Here is a 12,940-nt window from a genome sequence, read left to right on the forward strand (position 1 = left end):
AAGATCATCAACTAGACAAAGTCTAATATAGTTACTACACAGAAACTGTCTTTCTGGGTGATCTGTTTGACACACGACCGCATACGGTGATTCTTCTATGGAACAAGATAGACTCATTATGCAGACTAATCGGAGACTGGCATTTTACTTATATAACCCATGCAGTCCCAAAAAATTTTAGGATACAGTACATGTCTTTTTGAAAATTGTATTCAGATAGAGGTGGCTTTAACCACAAAAAGACTGGGAAGAGGTTCTGTGCTTGAAGGATCTGAAACCCTTAAGAATATTGTCTGATATGCCTGAAATTATTTGATTCTAGTAAGTGCATTTCCTTAGGGAACTGGAGTCACCAGCTGTTTTACCTTGCACTTTTGTGTAACAGATCTCAGATTTCTCAATCTTACTCCATTCTGAAGATATTGTTATCACCGGCGGTGATTCTGTGATAGTAGGATTTTTGGTCTGCAGCTTTGTACACTTTATATTACTTGAACCCGCTTTCTATTTAGTGTATGTTTAATAGGAGCACTTGTTTTATATACCATCTCTATTGCACTTTGGCATCAATATGGACCTGTTACCTATGTTTTTTCAGAGCTTTTCTTCCATATACATTTTTATTTATCACAGACTAGTAGGTGTCTATTGGCTGCCAGGTTACATAAAAATCCAGGTCAAGATGATTTTGACATTCAAGGCCGTGCAGTTTGCCTGGTTCCATTTGAGAGTGTTAGAGATTGAGCCAAACAAAACATCAGTTTGTCTCCATGAAATGTGTTGGTTGCTCCTTTGGTGGCTGAGGGAAAACAACCTCAACAGAAGTCAGCTTTTTGCTATATGGATTTGGACAATTGCAACAACACATATTTACCTTCACGGTTGGGGGAAGGTCACCTTTCATGGCCCATCTCAGGCATTGTGGTGCCTGATGGAAGCCAAACTTCCAGTCAATGTTGTAGAATTAAGAACAGTACTAAATACTCTATTTCAGGGACATCTTCTTTGGCAGAGAAAACAATACGTATTCAGACAATGACACCTGGTGTTTTATGTCAGCTTTCATGGAGACACAAAAAAATGTCTCTTGCAATGAATGAAACTAGTGGGATCATACATTGAGTAGCACAAAATGTTCTGGCAATTCCAGGAGGAAAACTGGGAGTCTGATTACCTCCAGCAGGCAGTCCTGCTTCCTGTGTACTGGTCTCTCAACCCAGACATCTTCCTACACATTATCCTCTGTGCATACTTTACAAAATTTTACAGGCTTAATGTTTTTGTGCCTAATGATTCCAGTTTTGATAAGGTGTTTGAGAGTACCCGCCTGAAGGGGCAACTTTTTGGTTTCCCCATAATACAGTGTCTCCCTAAGGCAGAGATTTTCAATCTTTTCAACTCGAGGCACACTACACAAGATTTTAAAATTGCCAAGGCACACTCTCCGGCTATGCCGTGTGCGTGTCCAATGAAATAACATAAACATTGGCTCCCACATAAAATATAAACACATATTGGCCTCCACAGGAATAAAACACACTACATTGGCCTCTACAGGAATAAAACACACTACATTGGCCACCTCAGGAATAAAAAAACACTACAGCACAAGTGCGCTGAACTGACCGCCACGGCACACTTGACAACCGCTCGCAGCACACTAGGGGATGAAATGTATTTATTTATTGTTAATCTTGCATTAAATCCTTTATTTCTGAATCCATTGGGGGCACTTAGCGCTCAACCTTTTACGGTCTATTTCTCTTGTTAAAAGGTAAATATTTTGTTTGGTTTTTATTTTGAGGGCGATGCTGTTTCTCAATTAATTTCTCTCAGGTTTTGTCGTGTGGAGTTTGGTTAGAAAAATAATGTAGTTCACTGCAGGGTAGGGATATAGATGTATTGATTATTTTAAAGTGCTACGGTCCTATTGTCCAGTGTCCCGAAATGGAGTCAGGGAACTGGATTTAAAGCAGAAATCGCTTATACAGTATGTGCATTCCACATACCCCGGCCCCTGCCCCCCCAATAAAAAAAAGGCTTTTATTTTTTAGTTGAATTGAAAACGTTAATTGATTATTTACCAAACTGAAAACAAAAATGTACCTATAAAGTGACTATTTTATTAATCAATTTACAAATCTCCTTTGATTTGACAGGTTGAGGTAGATGCACAGAAGTTCAAGGGTGCTGGCCCAAACAAAAAGGTAGCAAAAGCCAGTGCAGCACTCGCCGCCCTTGAGAAGCTGTTCTCCGGGCCAAATGCAGCAAATAACAAGAAAAAAAAGATTATTCCACAGGTGAGGTTTCTGTGTGGTTAAGTAACAGCATCGCCACAGTTGTCAGTAGAAGTAAGAAATATGTACTATGCATTAACCACTTAAAGACATTTATTTTTATTTTTTCCTAAAACAATATGAAAAGTAGACTGTTTTTTTAATTATTTTTATTGAGTAATTAACACATTTTTACAAGTTAAAATTTTAGTGGAAAAATAATTGGCTAGGGGTGTGTAGCATCCCCTCAGTGTCTATTTCTCCCTATTGTACATTACCCTCCGCCCGGTCCAGTGGCAATGTATCTTTGCAGTATTCCCCACCCACATCCTCTTGATCTCTTCCCAGTTGACGTACATCCCCCCGAGTGTCAACCCCCCAATATGCTGAGTAGGTTTCCGGGGACTGAGCACAGACCGGCTCATAGTGCTCAGAGTGGACCTTTTTGTACTTGTTTGTTTTTACTGACTGGTGTATGTGCTCCGGAATGCTGTTCGCACAGCATTCTGGGCTGCAAAATTATCGTGTGATGTTGTTGGCCAGTGATCAACATGTTAATGCCGGGGGCTGTACCAGCAGCAGGATATCAGTTCTGCACTTGTGCAGAAATTATTTCCATTTAAAATGCTATTTAAATTATTTGTTATGGTAAATCAATTTTCGTTTAGCACCTGTGGTTTTGAGTGTCAATTAGCAGCACTAAGTGCACAAATATTTCACATATTTAATAAGAGAATATTCAACTGCTGTGTGCATTCAGAGGTCCCCATTTTTAGTGCCTTCAGGCAGAAACTTTTGTACAGTCATCTGTGGGACAGAGGTCTGTAATAGGGACTAGGTTTGGCAGATACAAAAATATTACTTCAGTGTACTGCTTACTATCACTTCTGGGCCACATTCTTCATTGGAAAATTACATAAAAAAATTAATTAAGGAGATGGTGTGTATCCAGGGCCACCACAAGATATTTTAGGCCCTGCTACTGGGGTAGGACCTGACCAAGTGTGTGGGGGAGTGGCTGCACACCATTGTGTGAATCATTGGGCCCAGTTTACATGCTACACGGCAACCCCTCCTCTCAGACCCCTGGGAGTATCAATGTAGTTTTGCCCGATTAGTCCTTTGCACAAGTGGTGAAGAATGGCATAAAGCAGTATTTTTTTGAGAAAATAAGTAGTCCTGGTAAATTTGGGGCACCTGAAAATGGGTGCTAGCATATTTTAATGTCTATAAAGTGCAGTTTTAATAAAAGTGAAATTCCTCCCTCATAAAAGCACCTGCAATCCCAAAAACACTTGACCCCCTTCTTAAAGCACCAGAACCTTATTTCGCTAGTTTGCGAACTTGTCCCCCCACTTTGTGCTTTTTTTGCCCCCAAATTCAAAGTACTTTTTTGGGGTGTTCTCTAGTTTTTTTTCCTGAAAATTTTTGACACAGTTATCCTTTGGGTGGCTGTTCCAGGGGTTCTGAGTGGTTTCCCCACCTTTGCACCCCAAAATAAAAATGTTGCACTTGTTTTCTCCTGCTATTCAGAGGCAAATCTTTTTCGCCTATTACATTGCATTGACTTTCTGCGTACGCGAAAAGCGGATGGAATGGAATAACGAAAAGTCCCAATCGGCGATGCTTTTTCGCAGATCTCGGCTTCTCGCTTCTAATTGAATATGGCCCTATAATGGTAAAATATGAGACATTACAACACTTGGGGTATCTGTTGCCACAGACTATAATAGATCTAAATCACCGAGGTATGGTGTAGCACACACTATAGAGAATATGTAAATGTGTAATTTCTTCCACACAGATAGGAAACACTACTTTAACCTCACATTGGACATCATTGTGTAAAGGGCCTGCATCAGGATCATTTTAATTGTATATTTGCCCAATAGTTGATACCTATGGATCTGCTACTACATTTAAATAATACCTATACCACATAAACCGGATGCAGAAAAAGTTAAAATGCAACGAACATAGTTGCGTCTGCATGAAAAAGAAAACTATTTTGCAATATACTGTACAGCCTCAACCTCCCAATCATTAAATTAAAACAGTATTTTAATACAGTAAGTGCATGAATGGCAATTCTTATTTATTTTATCCTTGTTTAGAAAAGTGTTATACAGATGACTTTCTGCTAATATGAATCTACTTCATAGAATAAATCATTGTCCATTGTACAGCCATCTGAGGATGTTCTCCTACGAGCAGTGAACCTTATGGCTCATTCACACTACTCCATTTTAAATGTGCTTTCTGTTGCTAATTACTTTCCAGTGTGATTTCAATTCTTAATGTTGCTGAACTGTTTTTTAATGCCCTTATGTACATTAATTTTTAAATTGGAGATGCACAAGCCACAATGAAACAGCATTTTGAGAAAAATCAATGTACTTTTAACACGTTCGTATTAATAAACACGTTTTATTAATGCATTAAAACTAGTTTTCCCCATGAATGTTTTTGGTGCCTATTGTATTATATTAGCTCCTGTGTGACTGAACTTTGTCTGATTATATTGTTTTTTAAGCAATCTGTAAGGATACCTCGGTTAAAGTGCAACTGGCTAATGAACACAGTGTAGGTGGTCATTTTGTTGGCTGAAAATTAATTTCTGAAAATCCTGCCTATCAATTTAAAAAACATTTTGTGCTTCCTGTACAATTATGTCACAAATTGTTAATGAATTCATTGGACACAATCCTATTAGCCGCCAGTAAGTGCGGCTGTATGCCGTACTTATGGTGACTCCGGCCTCACAGATTTTTGTTTGAAGCCCCATAGGGTTGCGTATAAAAAATCGGCAAGATCAGGCCGCGAGTGGGGTGCCGTTGCCATAGTTTCTACCCCTTTGCAGCTAATAGGATTGAGCCCATAGACTGCATTGTAATGAATATGGGTTTACCTAACAAAATGGCCGTTCTTCCATGCTCAGGTGATGTGTCCAATTTAGATCTCTATATGGACTTTTTCTGGAAAGAATCAATATGTCTCAGGCAGACATGAAACAGCCAGAGATGATGTTAGTCCATTACTTGGGGGAACGTCACTATTACGTGCCTTTTGTACTTTTTAAATAGACCTGCAATTTCTTTATATTCTGTTTATGCACTACGGTCTGGGGTGCAGTAAAACTCTAGCCACAGATTTTCTCTGAATGCAGAACCACTACAAACCCATTGGGTTATGCAATAAATTTAGCAGATGGAGACGTTCCTTTTAAACGTTTTCACGTAGAGTACAAGAGCTTTTATATATCACTGATGCATTGAGTTAATTGAACATTTAATACATTACAAAGTCGGTACTGAAATTATTTCTTATTATGTGGATGCTTGTGTGCCCGAGTTCATTCTTGTTTTGCTATGGTTCGTTCCCAGAATGAACAGGAAGCAGCAGAACATGTTTTCTCCCTGTCCAGCTGTTAAAGAAACTAGTAGGAAATGTGAAGTTTTTATGCATTAGATTTGAAATCCAGCTTTCAGGAAGTGAGATTTCTATACAGCTGTTTTTATGCACCGCATTAGCAAGTAATAATAGATAGATTCCAGAGTTACGGAAAGCGATTTCACAGATCATGTTTTCTTTGCAAGCTGCAGTGATGTAGGTTTAAATAACCAGTTTATTATGAAATCATCAGTGACCCATATCTCTCATTCTGTGATTAATGATTTAATTTTCTCTCCGTGTAACCTCAGAGTAAAGGAGTGGTGAGCACAGCAGTGTCGGCAGCTGTACAGGCAGCTCGAGGACGGGGACGAGTGGCATTGACACGAGGAGCGTTTGTGGGGGCTGCAGCTGCTCCTGGATATATAACTCCAGGTACAGATGTCCGAAGCATTAAGCTGTGCATGAAATCATAACATCTCAATATGCTGGGCATCATCTTCCCATTCAGTCTCATCATGTTAATATCATATATCTTATGCTTTAGCTTTTCTCCATTGTTCCTGTTAGACTTGGTGAAACACTAACTTCCCATCTCAAGAATTCCCATTTCAGTTCTATTCCTACGCTGGCAGTTTGTACTTGTAGTAATGGTAAACGGCTATAAACTTTGTGCCTTCCATGTTTTTAATAACTCTGTTCAGGTTGCCGTACTTGCTCAGTTTATTTCCAGGATACCTTCTGCTTTCTCTCCAATCTGTTGCTCTTTGTCTCATTATCCTTCATGCACTCATGTTTTGTATTTCTATAGTGCCTTTTCAGTTTTTCTGCTCATTTTATTTATCCTTTGTGTTTTCCTTATTCTTGTTTTTTTTAAATTTAGAATATCAACTATCCAGTTTATATTGTGCTTTGCTCGTCTTGCTCCTTTATGTCCCTTCACTTACAATCTTGAGCTTGACTATCTAAATTTAGAGCTCTTCATTCAAAATCATGTCACCCCCCCCCCCTCCCCTAGAATTCTGTGGGAGGATTCATTAACTCTTATTTTAAATCGAAACAGGCACCGCCATTCCAACAGGTGGTGATGGAGTGGTTCTTATATAGTTGTGGCTGGTAACCAGTACACACACTTTGTTGCCCACCTCTTACATGGCGTTCTTCATGCCTTCCTCTGACACATTTTCACATACAAAGAAATCTACCCTTATTCTGGCACATGTGGAACATTCCCACTGTACACTGAGTTATAGGGCTTGCGTATTAAGCAGCACTTTGCAGAGAATAATATGAGAAAAACAGGAGAAGCATGTTGTTTTAAATTGTACTATTTTTATTTGTAGGTTACGCAGCCCCATATGGGTACAGTGCCGCAGCACCCGCTTATGGTATGTACAGGGCAACATTTTGAATATTTGTAGTTGTTGCAGTGTTATTCTATATGTCTTTATTTTCCAATGACTTCAAGCTGTGCTATGAAACAATGTAATATGAAAGTTATAGGGTACAACCAGAAATATGATTAAACCAGTAACACTTATTTCCCTTGGTATGAGGCAAATTGTGAGTATTAAAAGATGACTACAGTACTGCACAAAAGTGTTAGGCAGGTGTGGAAAAAATTCTGCAAAGTAAGAATGCTTTAAAAAAATCGAAGTGTTAATAGTTTATTTTCATCAATTAACAAAATGCAAAGTGAATGAACAGAAGAGAAATCTAAATCAAATCAATATTTGGTGTGACCACCCTTTGTTTTAAAATAGAATAAATTTTTCTAGGTACAATTGCACACAGTTTTTGAAGGAACTCGGCAGGGAGGTTGTTCATAACATCTTATGGTGCATGCACACGTAGAGATCAGCCAGCGATACGTTATCGCAGGCTGATCGTCCTGCACCCTCCCTGGTGTGCTGGATGATCGATATCGATCATCCAGCACACCACCAACTCATCGACTACTATAGCGACCCACGATCAACAATCGCGGGTCCCTATAGTAACCTACTCGATATCGAGCAAGTTGATCTGCATGCACGGCCGATGGACAATATCGCTATCGTCCATACATGGCTGCACATCGCTTGTCAATGGTGAGTTGGTAGGGACCAAAAAAATGAACAATTTGAACGATATCATTATCGTTCAAATAGCTCATTTATATCGCTATGTGTTTACGCACCATTAGAGAACTAACCACAGATCTTCTGTGGATGTAGGCTTGCTCAAATACTTCTCTCTCTTCATGTAATCCCAGACACGCTCGATGACGTAGAGATCAGGGTTCTGTGGGGGCCATATCAACACTTCCAGGGCTCCTTGTTCTTCTTTACGCTGAAGATAATTCTTAATGACATTGGCTGTATGTTTTGGGGTTGTTGTCCTGCTGCAGAATAAATTTGGAGCCAATCAGACGCCTCCCTGATGGAATTGCATGATGGATAAGTACCTGCCTGTATTTCTCAGCATTGAAGACCCCATTAATCCTGGCCAAATCCCCAGCTCCATTTGCTGAAATGCAGCCCCAAACTTGCAAGGAACCTCCACCTTTCTTCACTGTTGCCTGAAAACACTCATTATTGTACTACTCTCCAGCCCTTCGCGAACTGCCTTCTGTTACAGCCAAATATTTTAGATTTTGACTCATCAGGCCAGAGCACCTGCTGCAATTTTTCTGCACACCAGTTCTATGTTTTTGTGCATAGCTGAGTCGCTTGGCCTTGTTTTCACGACGAAGGTATGGCTATGGCCACAATTCTTCCATGAAGACCACTTCTGGCCAGACTTCTCCAAACAGCAGATGGGTGTATCTGGGTCCAACTGGTTTCTGCCAGTTTTGAGCTGAAGGGCTGGAGAACGGTACAATAATGAGTGTCTTCAGGCAATTTGGGTCTGCATTTCAGCAAATGGAGTTGGGGATTTGGTCAGTATTAATGGTGTTCTCAATGTAGAGAAATACAGGCAAGTACTTATCCATCATGCAATACCATCAGGGAGGTGTCTGATTGGGGTCATTGTCCTGCTGCAGAATAAATTTGGAGCCAAGCATACAGCCAAATGTCATTAAGAATTATCTTCAGTGTAAAGAAGAACAAGGAGTCCTGGAAGTGATGATATGGCCCCCACAGAGCCCTGATCTCGACGACATCAGGACTGCCTAGGATTACATGAAGAGACAGAAGAGCTTGAGCAAGCCTACATCCACAGAAGATCTGTGGTTATTTCTCCAAGATGTTTGGAACAACCTCCTGCTGAGTTCCTTCAAAAACAGTGTGCAAGTGTACCTAAAAGAATTGAAGAATTGATGCGGTTTTGAAGGCAAAGGGTGGTCACATTTGATTTAGATTTCTCTTTTGTTCATTCACTTTGCATTTTAAGTTTATTTTCATCAATTAACACTTCAATTTTTGAAAGCATTTTTCCACACCTGCCTAAAACTTTTGCACAGTACTATATAAATATTCTTATGAAGATTTCACCTAATTGATTTTTTGGTGCTAGTAAGTTTGTTTGCCAAGCTTCCATTGTATGTTCTCTTTAATATCATCAATAATGCTGGGTACACACTGTATGATATATCGTTCAGCGTCAGTGCTTCCATTCGTGTGTACACACAATATATATCTGTGAACATCGTTCATAGATATATCATGTGGGCCGTGCAGCAGGGCAGATGCGATATAACTTGCATATATATTGTTTGCATCTACCAGGGTTTACGGGCGACTGACTTATTATACTGGCCGCAGTAACTGCCGACAATGGCATCATAACTGGCCTGGCAAATTAAACTGCCCGTTCAGTTTTGATGTCTGGCCAGACATATCGAGCGGCCGATTGTTGAGTGTGTATGCTGATCAAATCGGTCAACTGGCCGCTGGGTCAGCCAGGTGTATACCCTACATAAGGGATTGGAGGTGTGTCCAGACCTCAATAAATTTGCTTCTAGTCTCAGAGTAATAATATAAAATTATGTTTAATGTGTGTATCTATAGCACACACGTGTGTGTTTATATACATAGACAGATAACATAATAATCTTCTACCACTAATGGGACATGCCTCTGTGCTTCACGTTGTGCACAAAATGGCACATAGTCAGGAGGTAGACGTTATGTGAGTAATTATTAGGAAGTCCTGTCTAGTTGCTTATTGTTTACTGTGGGATAAGTAGAGCCTGACCGGGGTTATGATAAACATACACAAACACAGTACAAAAACCCTTTCTGCAGTACTAGGAACATAAGGAGTGTTTGGTTTCAGCCATGGAGAAAGTACTTTCAGATAAGAGCTTTAACAATGAGCAATGCCATGGATGCAGGCACACACCTGCTGCTTTGATAAAAATGGGGAGATAGATGCTGTTACTGCCTTGGGTAATTGCCTCATTCTGAATCAGCAGATGAGGAATAAAGTGGCATATCTAATATTAATGACATATAATTTGATTAATTTATCTAAATTATTCTGTTTATATTCTAAACACAAGGACTTTAAAATAATATTTTTTAACGACTGCTTATTCAGTCCCGTTCACTAAGCACAGCTTCAAATTGTGCCATCACCTTACTAACGCTGGAGTCTTCTGTTCACACATCACAATTAGTATTTCTCTTGCTGTGTTGCAAATACACTTGTTTTTCTGTAGACAGATGGCTCCAGTAAACACAGCAGAAAGTCTACACCTGGTGTGATTGTCAAGTACAATATATGAGAATGAAGACAGAACAATGACATATACTAGGATATTTTTATTCAGTGTTCTGTACGGCATACTTAAAAGCCGCAAATAATATTAAAAACATAACGTCTGATCCCAGACTTTATAAAATATATACTAATTATTCGGTTCAATAATTAATGAGACTACAGCTGTCTGGGAGTTACTTTACCATTACAGTTACTGTAGCAGGCGATTGCAGCTAGCAAATTACAGAGTATGTTTTTCTCTGTTTGCAATGATGGCATTTTGCCAACGCTCTTTTAAACTTTGTTTAAAATAAATGTATGGATTATGTCTAGTTTTTTTTCTTTTTTTCCCCTCTGTCCTCAACAGCTTGTAACTCCTCAATGGGCCTCTACAGTACGATTGTTAGCAGTATTGTAACTAATTACCTGTAATCTGGCAAAACTGCAAACCTATAGTTAAGTAAATTGTTATGGTGGAGCTTTCAAACAAGTGCGGCCGGAATCAACCCCACAGTCAAAAATTGTGTACAATGTAAATGATCAACACAGCTCTGTTACATTTGAGTGAACATAGGGCCAGCGCTATAATGTATCAGGAAGAGGGATCAAACGTTTCCCATCATCAGTTGTGTATATTTTGGTTACCCGGAGATCTCGGCATTGCTGTAAACATTACACAGGCCAGATACAAACCGTAACATTCACTAGCTGAAATCTATGAGCTAAAACAGGTAGAATTCCACTTTGACATCGGATAGCTAAGACAGTATTAAGTTAAACAGCGGCAGCTGCTATGTAAGAATTGGTCTCGCAGGATCTTCCCAGTGCTGCTCAGGCAAGTGAGTGACATCACTTATACCTGTGGTGAAGTTTAAATATATTTACATTGGTAGTAAAGTGCACAGCCAGTGCACCAACATTTCATAGGCGCAGGTCCTTTCTCAGCAACACAAGCAAACCGTGCAAAGTGCATTGATAAAAATCATAAAAAGGCACAAAGGTGACGCAAGCTGGACATTGTTACATGTCACAACTGACATCAAACAATGAATGGCTGCCTAATAACATTTACTAGCGCAGAACAGTCACAGAGCTAACTACTGTAGCTAAATTTCAGCTGGGTAGTGTTTGAAAACATGATAACAAAGCCATCGGAGAAGAAGAAATGTAAAAAATAAAACCGGGACAAAGCTTGGACTTTATGCACGTATCTGGTGTAAATAATAATTCCAAATGCAGTTTATAATTGTTGTGTTTGTAAAAGTGCAGTTGGAAGATGACTTTTATAGGCTTGTGTGTGTGCGGTCATCTTCTGATCACACTACATGGCCGCCTTTATGGACCAAACGTGAGATGGAGAGTGCAATGGCCAGATCCTATTCCGTTTGGTCACGCACGTGTGCTTTTAAATTGGCCAATGATCTTGCAGGACGAGCCCACAAGTGGTCACCTTAACGGTGGCTTGTGATTACCTGGGAAACTAAAACAAATGTGCATGCATAACAGGTTTTCCTCTCTTCAGGTATCCCCAAGAGGATGGTTCTACTACCAGTTATGAAATTTCCAGCATATCCAGTTCCCCACTACTCCTTTTTTTAACAAACGCATTGGACCAGACTGTCCAGAACGCCGAAGACGGAGCTTATTTTCTTTTGACCGTGGGATTTCCTTTGTAAAGACCCTTTTTCCTACTTTTTTATTTTAAACAAAAAGCAAAACTGAATTTAGTTCTTTAAAACTTGAAGAAAAATTGTACTGTGAAATGTTACCTCATTTACAGATAACTTAACTCTTTTACTGCCAGAAGGCACAGCCATGTATAGAAAGTCTTATCTGGCAACAGAGGTAGCAAGCCATCTGTCCTAGGAAAGGTGTAGGCTACAAACATATCTTTTAAATGAAGAATGAAACTGTAAAATTAATAAATAAATTTGTGAAGGATGTATGATATTAAACTGATAACAAAATAAACTGTTTTGTCCTACATTCATGGGTTTTCACTGTTTCCTGCCTGTGACTTAACCTTCAGAAGATACAGACTAAGATGCCATCATCATCATCAGTCCTTTTTAATGTCTACTACAACATTATTGAATAGTAACAAAGATGTGCGCAGTACAAGATAAAGTATATTGTAAAAAGAAAAACTACATGTCACTCAAAGTCTAGAAAAAGCAGATTAACCAAAATTTAAAGAGAAGAAGCATATTAACAAAATGTGGATTGAATTACATGCTTGGTGTATAAGAATGCAGCATATAAAATACATTAGGAACCAGTGACATTGCTGAGGTATTTAAGGCCTGATTCGGAGATGTACGCAAACCTGATGATGCATGCCCTTGACCCGTTCTGTGCATGTGCAGATTGGGTCCTGCGTTGTTACACGCTGTACCCCCTAAGCTGCAGCCTGATTGGGGGCGGGGAGGGAGTGGCTGTGTTCCTGAAAACGGGGGCATGTTTTCCTCACTTTCTGGGAGTGCCGAGACCAGGGTCTGTATCTTCTGACGCAGATATCCTGGACCCGGAAGAGGAGTTCTGGCGGCCATTCTAAGTAAGCCTAGGCTTACTTTGATGGCTGCCCGATG

General features: G+C 39.6%; 1 protein-coding gene across 4 annotated transcripts in view; it reads left to right on the forward strand.

Moving 5' to 3' along the window:
* STRBP (spermatid perinuclear RNA binding protein) overlaps positions 1–12,338 on the forward strand; it is a 197,834-nt gene extending 185,496 nt beyond the window's left edge. For all 4 annotated transcript variants that reach the window (XM_088466890.1, XM_088466914.1, XM_088466898.1 and 1 more), the window contains exons 16-19: positions 2,160–2,300; positions 5,978–6,101; positions 7,010–7,054; positions 11,875–12,338. In XM_088466890.1, the coding sequence (XP_088323016.1) occupies positions 2,160–2,300; positions 5,978–6,101; positions 7,010–7,054; positions 11,875–11,951 (387 nt within the window). In that variant the 3' untranslated portion in view covers positions 11,952–12,338. The remainder of the gene's footprint in view (positions 1–2,159; positions 2,301–5,977; positions 6,102–7,009; positions 7,055–11,874) is intronic.
* Positions 12,339–12,940: the final 602 nt, after the last annotated feature.

This window comes from Taudactylus pleione, unplaced genomic scaffold (assembly GCF_031769625.1).
Source record: "Taudactylus pleione unplaced genomic scaffold, aTauple2 ptg000009l, whole genome shotgun sequence".
NCBI classification, from domain to species: Eukaryota; Metazoa; Chordata; class Amphibia; order Anura; family Myobatrachidae; genus Taudactylus; species Taudactylus pleione.